The sequence below is a fragment of the Apiospora phragmitis genome (assembly GCF_038363925.1).
Source record: "Apiospora phragmitis strain CBS 135458 chromosome Unknown utg000006l:1.0-5683423.0:1.0-5690449.0, whole genome shotgun sequence".
NCBI lineage: Eukaryota > Fungi > Ascomycota > Sordariomycetes > Amphisphaeriales > Apiosporaceae > Apiospora > Apiospora phragmitis.
The window spans coordinates 5304414-5317331 of NW_027117404.1; the positions used below are offsets into that span (position 1 = coordinate 5304414).

Genomic DNA, 12918 nt, shown 5'->3' on the forward strand with positions numbered 1-12918 from the left:
ACTGAAGAATGCGATGAATTGAAATGACGGCCGGGCCAAGTCGACCGGAACTTCAGGTTCAGGGGGCGCCGAGCAATTGGCTAGCGCAACCGCCAAGCCGAACACTTGGCGGGCGTCGTATTGGCTGTTTCCTATGGGCAAAGTTTCTTTTCGCTGCCCAATTTCCAGGCTTTCTGCAGCCAGCGTATGTGCTGTCCTTTTCTTCTTGAATTGAGTTGGAACGTCCGTCCTTGTGAGTGCAGCGTAAGCAGGTAGGTTAAATGCTGTGCTATTGATTGATGGGATGAAGCTGGAGGATAAGATGATTCGAATGGACGACATGACCTTTTCTCGAACGCGCGCCACCGACCGCAGCCATCACCATTCGGCTTGGCGCGCATTGGCACTTGGCACAATACCATGATTCAATTCCATTGAGTTTTATGTACGGCGTAATGGGCAGAGCGCATTATCTCCCACCCGTCCTGTTTCTTCTTCTCTTCTTCTTCTTCTTCTTCTTCTTCTTCTTCGTTTAATACTTTTCTTTCCCCCACAGAGGCTCGAGATGATACCCCTATACCGGGTTTTCCGAGTGGGTCGCAAACCGGCAAGGGCTTTTTAGCCGTCAATCATCGGAGCCACCGCCTGGTGAAAAGAATCAACACCGTGACAAAGCCGAAATGTCTCGGACTCGATGAAGCTCTCGGCGGACACAGGTTCCCGCAGCAGCAGCACTTAGAGTAGATGCAGCATTCGGCGTAGTATCGACCTTGCTCCCCCTGGTATCGCCGCCGCGCCCGCCGCCGCCAGTAGTAGTCCCGCAACCTTTCCCTTGCCCATCTTGGCCCGTACCCGTATAGATAGAGGGTATCGTCGCCGCGCCGCGGCAGTTGCAGACGTACGCGTGCGTCGCCGAGTCGGACGCGATCTGGGACGGGTGCTCGTAGTTGTCGCACGTGTACAGAGGACCGCCGCCGCCGTTGCCGTTGGTGCAGTTGACGCCCGTGGTGTCGCAGTCGAAGGCGGTGCAGGACGCCTTGTAGTAATGGTCCGGACCGCCCGGCGTGAGGCCGTAGTACAGGGACATCAGCTCGCAGTGGGGGAACGGGGTGTTCATCGTGTAGCACGACGAGCCGGAGGTGACGCCCGGCAGGACCGTCGCGGCGCTCCAAAAGAGCTTGCAGAGGGTGGAAAGAGACATCCTATTTGTAAAAGTGTGCTTTGGTGTTGGATGATGCAGTGGGCAGCCCCTCATGTTTCGGGATGCCGGGGTAAAGGATCTTTCCCGTTGTCTTTTGATCCATATCGAGACCTAACTTGACTGGAGATTGGTCAAGTTTAGTGTGGTCAAGACGGCGAAGCGGACCAAGCTAGGGCAGGCTCAGAATGGGACCATCACTGCTAGATGAATCTTGGAGACTAATACCGTGATGTGGCTGACCCGGAGGGCCGCACCGGCGCTGGTGGCATTACGACTAGCTGTTTGAGCCTGACCGTGCTGCAGTTTCAAGCGAAGTGAGGTTGTGAGACTACCTCGCCTATCACGGAAGGGACAAAAGCCCCGGGAACGAAGAGTAATAAATATCAATACAGTGCAGCCCATATCTACGACAACTATCCAACTGTAATTTGTCCCAAAATCAACAAGTATATATAAACGCCGGTAATGTCTGTCCAACCCCATGGAAACCCGACGGTATCGTACAAATACAGACCTAATTTACGATCCCATCATATCCTACAATTTCATTCGCCTAATGCCTATTGGTTGGTATTCTTGTCCTTGACGATCTCAATGTTACTCGTCCGCGACCTTCTCGCCAGCTCCCGCTCCACCCAGGGGGCAATATTGGCCGCAGCATCGACCGCGCTGTCCAAGTATAGCTGGAAGAAACCCTGAAGCTGCGACGGCGTGAAGGTATCGTTAGGGATATGCCGAGCAAAGTCCGTGGCGAGCCGGTGGATTTCCCCCACGAGCAAGGGGGTGCTACAGGGCCCCCCAGCATCGGATCCGTCGCCCAAGACGCTGGATGTAGTGGAAGATGAGGACGAGTTGACGACCGAGGAGCCCGAGACCAAGGCCATGGCCAAGTTGTCGTGGAGGTCCGGCACGAACATGCGGACGAACATCTGCTCCGCCGACTGCTGGCTGATGTTGCCGAGAAGACCTTCATGTCGACGCGCCCGAGCCTCACGAGCGCGCTGTCGAGGTGCTCGGGCTTGTTCGTGGTCATGACGACGATGCGGCCCTCCTGGGAGCCGACGCCGTCGAGCACGTTGAGCAGGCCGGAGAGGGTGCAGCCCGACCTGCCGCCGCCGCCATTCTGTGCGTGCGCAGCATCCGCGTTTGACGAGGAGGATGCCGGGGATGTACGATCGGCCCACACGGCGTCGATGTCCTCCAGCAGGACGATGCACTGGGGTGGAATCTCTTGGAACATCTGCTCGAGGTCGTGGTCGGCCGCCACGCTGGGCATCTTGACCTCGTACAGGTCGAGGCCGAACTCGCCGGCCAGGGCGGTGGACAGAGACGACTTGCCGGTCCCCGGCGGCCCGTAGAAGAGGTAGCCTCGGCGATAGGGCATGCTGCGGCCCTGGTAACGCCGCTTGGTCTTGGGATCCAAGTACTTCCGGATGTCGGCCAAGAGCTCCTGCTTGACCGTGTCGTCGAAATGTACCGTATCCAGGCGCCGGATGGGCTTGCGCGACTTGGGCTGCCACGACATGCCGTAGCGGTCCCGGCGAGTAGATGATGATGAAGTACTGCGCCTGCGCGTCGGCGTACTCGCGGCAGGACTGGATGAGCCGCTTGGCGGGCGCGGTGGACCGGCCGATGCAGCCGATAGTGAGTTCCTCGCCGCCGATGCCTTCGTAGGCCGGGTCGCCCATGGCGGCGTGAAACACGTCGAGCGAGCGGCGGATCGTGAACAGGGACCCCTCGTGCCAGAACCACGTCGTCTCGAAGTGGGGCAGGTACTGGACCTCGCGCCGCGTCTTCTTGAGCTGGGCGGCCCGGGGGTCGGCCGTGTTGTCGGCGGCGTGGGCGCGCGTGCGCGCCGTCACGGAGCGGATGTTGCGCCGGGGCTCGATGACGTGGGCCAGGACCCAGGCCATGACGTTGCGGTTCAGCGGGTCGCGCCCGGGGATCGTCACGGTCGCCAGGAAGAACTGCTGGACCCAGCCGTAGGCCTCGTGCCAGGCGCCGCGCAGGAGGCGCCAGGCGGCGGGCGCGAAGCCGGCGAGGGCGACGAGGGAGCCCAGGCGCGTCAGGTCCAGGTCGGCGGACCAAAACCGGCCGGCGAGTTCCCGCAGGAGGCCCAAGCCGTGCATGGAGGGGTCGAGGAGCCGGTGGCCTGCCGTGAAGGAGAGGCTAGACGATTGCGCCATCTGTTATTGCGTGCGGTAATGATGACCACATTGACGGACTGGAATGGTGACTAGTGAGCTGACAGAGCTGACAGGTTTGCGCACACGTTTTCGCGTGCATTCAAGGCGCCAGACGGGGTGCGCACTGGCGAGCCGCCCCAAGGGCTAAGCGATCCAGAGCAGTCCAAGCTAGAAAGAAGAAAGGCAAAAATTACGATGAGAACATTAGGTTACAAAAGAATGAAAGTATATCTCGAGACCACTTATCATACAGAAGAGATAGTATAGGTGGAATCGTCAATTCGTTAGCTTGTCCATCCAATGGCCGACGTTGCAATTAGCAAGCTGGGGGAAGCTCACTAAAGAAAAAAGTTGTACAGGGATTTTCACTGCACTGCGCCACACCTGAGTAATGCTCTCATGCCCTGTAGCCACATCACTACTCGGCAGTCCATTCCTCACTTGTTGTTTTTCAATTAGCTATGGAAAGCAAGGAGTTGTTCTGTGACAAATAATAGGGATAATTTTATTAAAACACAGATTTTCAAAGATGTATCGGAGTTAACCCGGATTGCCAGCCTTTGTTCATACTTTGGATGGTTGCCGCCCGAGGAAATCCACCACGGCAGCCCGCGCTTTCAGAGCTTCCGGCACCTGGAGCTCCAATTGGAGCCGTGCCACATGCCCTCCGACAACAGCAGCTCCACCTCGACGCCGGCCTCCCGCAGCCTCCAGTAGAAGCGCACGCCGTTGCTGACCGCGAATTCGCGCGTGCCGACCGTCAAGACCGTGCGCGGAAACCAAGCGTCCTTGCCGTAGTCCGCGTAGAGCGGCGAGTACAGCGGGTCGGTCGGGCCGCTGATACTTGTTCCTTCTTCTTCTCCTCCCGCCAAGGGCGCGTAATTCTCCGCGACCAGGGCGGACAGGAGGCGGACGGGTGCGATGTCGCGGCCCCGCCCATTGGACACCGCCGAGTTGCCCGCGCCGCCGAGGTCGAGTGGCGCTGGCAGCGGCAGGCCCTCGCGCCGCGCCACCAGCAGCATCGAGATCAGGACCTGGGCGCCCGAAGAGCTGCCCATGGCGTACATGTCGACGGCGTTGACGCGCACGCGCTCGCGGGGGGGAAAGAAGAAGAAGAAGAGCCCGGAAAGGGAAGACCCCGCTGGATCAGCTCGCGGTACACGGCGAGGCACTGGTCGCGGGCGACGGGGTACCACGCCTCGGGTGCCTTGGCGTAGTCGGGCGCGCAGACGCGGACGCCCAGCTCGGCGACCATGTTCAGCGTGCCGCGGTCCGGGGGCCGCCCATGACGGACGCGCCGTTGAAGACGTGGAACAGCAGCTTGTTGTTCTTCTGCTTCTTCTCCACGGGCTGCTGCTGCTGCATTGCCGCCGGCGGGGTGATGGCTACGACCGACACGCCCGCCACGGTCACTTCCTCGCCTGGCGCCGTCTTTTCCTCGAGGCCGCGGCGGAGGCCCGGGACCCGCCGATATAGTTCCTTGTATACTATTGACGTCTAAGGGGAGTAAAGTACCGGTTAGATAGAAACATTGCATGACTACCAGCCTCTGCATGGTCACTTGCTGTACTCGTCAGCCTATGGATCACCTTTTTCCGGGGTCCGAGCCTGATGACTCTTTTCAAAGCTCCTAATAGAGTATTCCCTCGTTTGGTGCAGATTAGCTACATCGAGGTCCATATGCCGATCTTTCATAGTAATACGCTTACTTGTCGTAGCTTAGCGCCCAAGCTGATATGTTGAATTATTCAGAAACGCGCAGCCGAGGAAAGACGCATGCACGTCAATGGCAGACATTAAAGTTCGTAGCTTACACCCCCTTTCAAGTTTATTAGGGCCGCCGATACCATGCCTGCATAAGTTGGGAGCTCTCGGAAGGAAAAGGCTTCGAGGTCAGCAGTGAGTCAAATAAGGAGTCAGCAAGTGCCATCTACACATCTGCTTACCACTTGTGCCCTTCTTGGCTTCACCCTTAATAGTCCCACATACCATCAGTTGGAGAAGGAAATAATAAACAGCTGAAGGAATGAAAATAGGTACCAAGCAAGACAATGACCAGCAGCCTAGAAGAAACAACAAAATCGTTGACGCAATATTAATATAGGGGATAGGGGGCTTGGGGCGCCCTGATGATATCCAAGGAGTTCTTGAACGCAGCCAGGGCACTCTTCACGCGTTGTCAGTTGGGGGGCTCTTGGCGAGTGACGCGCATGTAGTTGTTCTGGGCGTCGCCAATTCTGATATTGATGTCCCTTTTGCACCATTCCGCAGCCGTGTCCCATAAGTTTTGGTACATCTCTCTGAAGATATCTTCTAGACGGCGAAAGTTCTGGTCCACAGCCTGGCGAGAAATCCATGAGATGCCGTTCAGTAATTTTGTTCGCTTAAGCGATATAGCTCCGGACACGTCGTCACTACCCATGTACTGCTAGGCCCCAATGGTTTCGCGAATCGGCTGGAGGAATTTGTCTTCGTCTTTGCCAGTGTTCATGGCCGCCGTTAAGTCCTTACCGAACTTATCTTTTATAAATAATTAATTTAATATAATAATACGCTATAATATAATTTAATACGAGATAAAAATATATTATTTAAAAAAGCTTTATATATTTTAAATAACTTAATTATTTAACTATTTTATTATATATATTAGAATAGCAGGAACTAAGGTTTTCTATATTATTCTAAAAAGGGTGCTACGTACCTATTCGCACGAACCCCTTTCCTGTTTTATTAAGAGGGGCATACGATACCCCTCGTAACTAGCACTAGAAATAAATATAAATAATAAAATAAAAACGATTAAATCTTAATTAAAACCGGAATTACTATATATACGAGAGCTTATTTAATATTAATTAATAGTTACCCGTGGCGATTATAAATTAATAAAAGTAGAGAAACGGTTTTACGCCCTTACCGATGTAAGGGCGACCGTATTAAGGAGCCCCGAGAATTTCCGCCCGTTAGAGATTCGAAGGAAGAGCCGAACTGAATTAACCGTATAAAAAGGAACCCCTTTTCCTAAATATATATTATAAAGAGGAGACTAGGTTCCGAATTATATACGAAACTAGCTAAGCTATATATAACTATATATTTAAACAACTTTATTATATAATCTATAAAATAATAACCTTTATTAAATAGAATTAATCGCGGTCGGCGAATCGAGATTAAGCCCGGATGTACCGAATTTAAATAGACCGACGACCTTAGACCTCGAACTATTTACGTACGAAAAAATATTTTAAAATACCGGGATTTCGTTAATAATTTAAAAAAAGAACGTTAACCTCGCTTTTTAAGAACTTAAACCTTTAAATATATTTTTTAAAAAAATAATACCCGAATTATTTATAACGTACCTCGTATAATACTTTTTAAAATATTATATATTAAAAATAAAAAAGACTTCTTTTAAAAAATCGTTTATTATAAAGTTTAATAAATAAACCGAATATTAATTCAGCTAAATTAACCGTATATTTTAAAAAAAGCTCTTTAATTATTTTAAAAAATACGGAATTAATATATTAATAAATAAATCCTTCAAAATTAAGCTTATAAATTTAGTATTACTAGCTAATCTTATATATTAATAAGATTAACCGGCAGAACCGACTTTAAAAACCCGAAAGGAAGATATTCTATACTCTTCCCAAAAATAGACAGTCGAAAAACCGCCGCCTAAACGAGAAATACCCGGTCTCCGTACGGAGTAATCGTCCGCGACACCACAGGGCACTCTAAGATCGACGTTTAATCCCGGAGTTTTAAATATTCCAGGCCTGACGTCCAACCTTGGATTCCTAAGCACCTAAGCGTCGTAAAATATTATCTTTTTTCCTTCTCCGACTTTAATACCGCCGGATTAAACGGCACAATTATTTAATTTAATATATATTACGAAATACGATATCCTTCTAAGCCGAGTTATTTATAATAATAAAATCGATTAAAATAAGGTCGTTACCTTCTCGAAGGTATAAAAAAAGGAAAAGAATTATACCGGCAAGCCGTATAACATCTTTTATAATAAAGTATAAATATTTATCGAAATATGTCGACGGCTAGATACACTAAAAAACTAATATTATATAGTTTTTTTAAATATTTTTTCCGGCCGTGCGGAAGTATTCTATCTTAATTATATCAGACTCGAAAAAAAATAAAACGAGATATATTATTTAATAAACTCGTACTTTAATATAATAATAAATTATATATAATATTTTATAAATTAAATAATAACTTCTTTTATATAAATAAAAAATAAGAACGCTAAAAAATAATTTATCGAGGTTTTAAAAATCTTATTAAATAAACTTTAACTCGTATAACGAGCCCTCGGAAAGGGATTAAAAACAAAATCGCTCTCTATACCTCCGTCGTAAAAACTTGTCGAAAAGTTCCGGAACTTTTATTAACCCTTATCTACTAGAAGCTAATATATAAAGCGTTATTTTCAAACCTTCGCGTATCGCTAAATATAATAATAAATTAAATATTATTAGAACGATATTTAACGGAGGAATTATATTGAAACCCGGCTATAAATACGTATTTAATTAATAAACGGTTTATAAATAACTATATAAAAAAAAACCGACCAACCTACGGTAATAAATTACTATATAATAGCTAACCACTAGAATAAAAAAGGATCTAGCGACCCGCCGGCACCTTTTAACTAATATTATTATATAGGAACCGGAAGTTTAAATAAAGAACCTGCCGAATTTATTATAAGTAAAGCTATTAATTAATAAACCACTTAATCGAAAAGTAGTTCCGAATAAGGAATTAATATTTCTAAGTATATAATAATATTAGATAAGGCCCCCTTTTTTAAAATAAGTACGAAACGTTTATTTAAAACTAAAAAAAAATAAAAAAGAGTTAAAAAATAACGAAAAAAGTACGAATACGTCGATCTAAAAAATATATAATAAAATATTACTTACCTAACGGACGCCGCGTTTTACTACCGGCTTACTAACGAAAATATTTATTTAAAAACTATTATATAAGCCGATTAATTTAACCTTAATAGTTTATATAGTTAAACTTATTAAAAAGAGCTTTAAGATACCGGCGCCGCTTTATTTTTAATAATTAAAAAGCTTTAAATAAAGGCCTATATACAAGAGAACCTAAACGTACGAATCGATTAAACCCCGGGAAACGCCGAAATCAAGTTCGAAAACTTAAAGCTTATTTCGTTAATTAAAATAATTAATATATAAAACTTATTAAAAATAATAAGGTATTATATTTTAAATATTATAACCTTTTTTTATTTTTATTATATAACGTTAACCGGCTTAAAACGTATTATAATAATATTTTTAATTTTATTGTATAAAAAAATGACGAAATACTCTTTATAATTAAAAAATAAGAATACCCCTTTTTTAATACCGGCCGTATAAAAATAACGTTATATTTTACCGAAAAATAGTTTCGACACCTCTACTAACGTTTTAAACACCCTTACACGGAAAAGCTTTATACTCTTTTAAAAAACGCCGGCCATAATAATATCGACCTTATTATTCTTAACGAAATCTAGAAATTCTATTTCTAATACTAAGCGCATAATCCGGTACTATAAAAATTTAAATTCTCGCTATAAAATAAATACGATTTTAATTATAAAATTATTATAAATATTATCTATATTAACGGATAAAACGTACTTTATATAATTAATTCGAATACATCCTTTTAAATAACTATATTCCTATATTCGCTTAACGTACGAAATACTTAAAATACCCTTTATAAATGCTAAATATATATATACTAAAAACCCCTTAATTATATCTCGTACGATCCGGGTACGCACTTTTAAGGAAAGTTTCACGACCACGTATAAATAATAAGAATTACTTATAAATAAATACTTATTAAAGCTTATTAAATAATAAATAAGGTTGAATAAACGCACGTTCCGTTATGCAGGGCTTTCGATATTTTATAAAAAAATTTCGGTTATTATATAAATATTAAAATAATACTTTAAATAATAATTAAAGCTTTAAACAATACGGCTAGCCTTAACGGCTTAATAATTACCTTACTCGTATTCGGAGTAAGCTAGTTGACGGTGCTACGGTCACCCCATGCAACGGCGACCCCTAAATTTAAATAGCCCCTGACAGTACCACATATAAATCAGTATATAAACCAGTCAGCTTTTAATTTATAATTAATTAAATAATATTATCGTCTTCTTTTTATTTTCCTTTTTCCGATAGGCTGTAAACTTAACGAGTTAATATTATAACGCGCGATTTAAAATATTATAAATAGCTCGTTAATAAAATAAGCCGCCGAGAAGCATAATATCCCTGGAATAATTCTAAGGGCTCGGATTTACGGCTGTAAAACAATAAAATAACGGAATAAATCCTTCTAAGCCTTAATAATAGCGGAAGAGTTTTAAATCGTAACTTAATACCTTACGTAATATAATCTAAGCTACTTACCGGCGTACGTTATTTTCTAGATATTTACTTAACAGATTCTTTAAATTAACGGGATTAATATAATACTCGGTAAGTACTAGGTTAAAAGATTTATTACTCGCTATTCATTTATTAGTATTATTTTTTCTAAAAGGATAAATTTCTTAAGGCTTAACGTAACTTTTATAAAAAAAATTATCGAGTTTTTCGAGCGGCTTAACAATCCTATTTTAGAATCGATCCTTCCGGAGTTTCGGTTTAATATTAACGAGATCAGTAACTAGTTCGGCTGTGGAACGAATATGATAATTATTAGACCTGCTGGAATAAAGAGAATACTAATTAAGACTTCCTTAATCGAGAATGGGCTTCTGCGGTTAAATATAATAACGCTTTAAGCCGAGCCTTGCCTCTTTTTATTATATTTAAGGGTTAATAGGTCTAGTAGTAATAGTTTTTAGAGAAAGAGGACTCGTTAACGGATGCTATAGAGAATTAAGTTTTTACGGTATCCCCTAAAGGCTAGACTAATAAGGAGCTAGCTTTAATATAGCTAAATAAAGTCTTTATCCTTTATATAAAGCTTTAAAACGAGGATTAATAGCGGCTTATTATCCTGAATAGCTACGTTAGCTACGTAAGCGAGGATTTTATTATAACGTGTTTAAAATATAAAATATAGCTTCTCTTCCTTCCGGCATACTCGTCGTATTTATTATAACCCTTAGATTTTAATCCCTTTAATATATTAAAGGATATTTATTACTAAAAAGTAACCCTATATTATATAAGGCTTAATAATATAAATATAAGTAAAAAGGACTTCCTCCGATATTACGAACTAATTAAAAAGTTTATTTTTCGGCCGTATATAATAATTAGCGGCTAAGCCGTAATTAGTATATTTTTTCGCGATATTAATAAGCCCCTTAATAGCCGGAACCGGAGAATAGAAAACTAAGTAGAGGCAGGATTATTTAAGCCTCCCCCTGACGTTTTTAATAGATAATTCTCTTTTATAGCGTTATTAATATTTACGACTAGCCGTTAAATTAAAGAGTTAGCGGATACGCTTAATAATAATAATACTATTTTCGATAGCGCGACGCGCCGGGTTTTATTTTAAAAGTTTTAAAAGAGTTTAAATACTTTAAACGGCTAGATCGGTTAATTAGAACACGAGAAGTCAGTTTTAAAAGGCAATTTAGAAAAAGAAAGAGGTAAAAAGAGGAAAAGAGTAATATTTAATCTTAATTAGAAGTTTACGCGTATACGAGATGCTATAGTAATTAAGAGGGAAATAAATAGCGTTACACCGGAACCCTAAGCTATTACTCTTTTATCGTCGGCGCCGAAAGCCGTTATAATTAAATCTAATTTTAAATTTAAAATTAAAAGTGTTATAAAAGCGTTTCAAGACTAAAACGGTGTTTTTAAGATTTTATATTAATTTTTAATTAAATTATTCGTATTATTATTATGTAATATTATTATTAGTTTTTAGGGTCGCCGTTGTATAGGGTGACCGTAGCACCGTCAGCTGGCTTATACCTTCGTATCGACGGGAACTTATTGCCGTTATTAAAAATTTAAATACGAGGAGAAACTATACGGAAAATAATAAAAATACTTCGAAAAATACGTATAAATATTAATATCTACCGAGCTCTAAATACCCGGAATAAACTAGTTATTTAAAATATCTTAATACTCCCGCTCCGGAATAAAGTCTTAATTTAGCGGGAAAAAAAAGGATAAACCGGACTATATAAAATAACAGTTATCGAAGATTATACGATTCGAATAAATACCTTAAACGGCTTAAAAGCCTTTCGAATAACTTAAATCAAGCCGTATTACCGGGAGGAAGCCGGAGAACTACACGACTAACCCGAATTATAAGCAGATTCGGAACAGCCGGTAAATACCCTAAATACCGAACCGATAACCGAGGAAATTACGGTAACTCCCGTATAACGCGGCCGAGAATAACCTAAAAAATACCTACTCCGGAACGCTTAAGCCGCTATATTTTTTATTTAAAAAGAATAAAAGAATTACGAACTAATAGTTAAGCTCCGACAAGACGAGGTTATTACCTTGTCCGGATACCCGTTCCAGGAGTCCGACGTAGAAGAAATTAATAATCTCGCCGCACAAAAGGTTTTCGAATTTATTCGATTCGACCCGAATAAGTATACCGGCCGGAGAATTTTTAAAACACGGCTCGTACGAGAGATTAAAAGTAAAACTATGAAGCTGTACGAGAAGTCTAGGCTCGTAATATAAGGCTACGGAGATATAGAAAAGGAGGCTATTTTAACCTAGTTACCGATAATCTAGCGGATAAGCCAAAGACTCTTTTTAGCTCTCGGACTAACCCTAATCCGAGACTTTAATATATAAAGCGAACTACGCGATATTATATAAATATATATTTAGTCGTATAATAAATTAAACCGGCTAATTTACGCACGCTTACCGGTAAAGCTAAAAACTTAATACTTCGAAAGAATATTACTTTAAATCATATTACCCTTATACGGATTAATAAAGTTAAAATTTTACTAATTTAAAACGTATTATAATTATTACGTATAAAATTTAAAAATAATTATATTAATATATAATACTTATTTATTATTTATTACGGAAAGACCGGATACCTTCGATATTATAATAATATAAACCGATAATACGTTTAATTTCGTTATAACCCCTTTTTTAAAAAAAAGAGGAAGAAAAGCTAATAAAAGAATAATTCCGTATAAAACTAAAAAATATCCTAATTAAAAATACGCCGATCGAGTTTAATAAAAGTAAGATTTAATTAAAATCGTACGATATCCTTTTTGAGTAAAAGGGATAAGCTAACCAACTAAAGCTTATCGACCCGAAAGCTATCGATAGAGGCTAGCAGTACGTCTCCCAACGTACGAGAGGGGATACTCGCATTTATTTATTAACTAGAGGTAGCGTACGACCTATCTGCCGCCGCTTAAATATAGACCTTAAAAGATAAGGATATCGAAAACCTGAACATACGGATCAACTATCAGATCTAGAATCAAATACGCGG

At 42.3% G+C, this 12918-nt stretch overlaps 3 protein-coding genes across 3 annotated transcripts; all 3 read right to left on the reverse strand.

Annotated features, from left to right (window-relative positions):
• Positions 1 to 637: 637 nt before the first annotated feature.
• On the reverse strand, positions 638 to 1180 carry PG994_006836 (uncharacterized protein; the record flags this gene model as incomplete). Its single annotated transcript, XM_066858245.1, has 1 exon — positions 638 to 1180. The coding sequence occupies one exon, from the start codon at positions 1178 to 1180 to the stop codon at positions 638 to 640; it is 543 nt and encodes a 180-aa protein (XP_066717514.1).
• Positions 1181 to 1740: 560 nt separating this feature from the next.
• PG994_006837 (ATPase) lies at positions 1741 to 3366 on the reverse strand (the record flags this gene model as incomplete). Its single annotated transcript, XM_066858246.1, has 3 exons — positions 1741 to 1966; positions 2365 to 2633; positions 2689 to 3366. The coding sequence occupies 3 exons, from the start codon at positions 3364 to 3366 to the stop codon at positions 1741 to 1743; spliced, it is 1173 nt and encodes a 390-aa protein (XP_066717515.1).
• Positions 3367 to 3983: 617 nt separating this feature from the next.
• Positions 3984 to 4921, reverse strand: PG994_006838 (Alpha/Beta hydrolase protein; the record flags this gene model as incomplete). Its single annotated transcript, XM_066858247.1, has 2 exons — positions 3984 to 4457; positions 4529 to 4921. 2 exons carry the CDS (start codon positions 4919 to 4921, stop codon positions 3984 to 3986), a joined length of 867 nt encoding a protein of 288 aa, XP_066717516.1.
• Positions 4922 to 12918: the final 7997 nt, after the last annotated feature.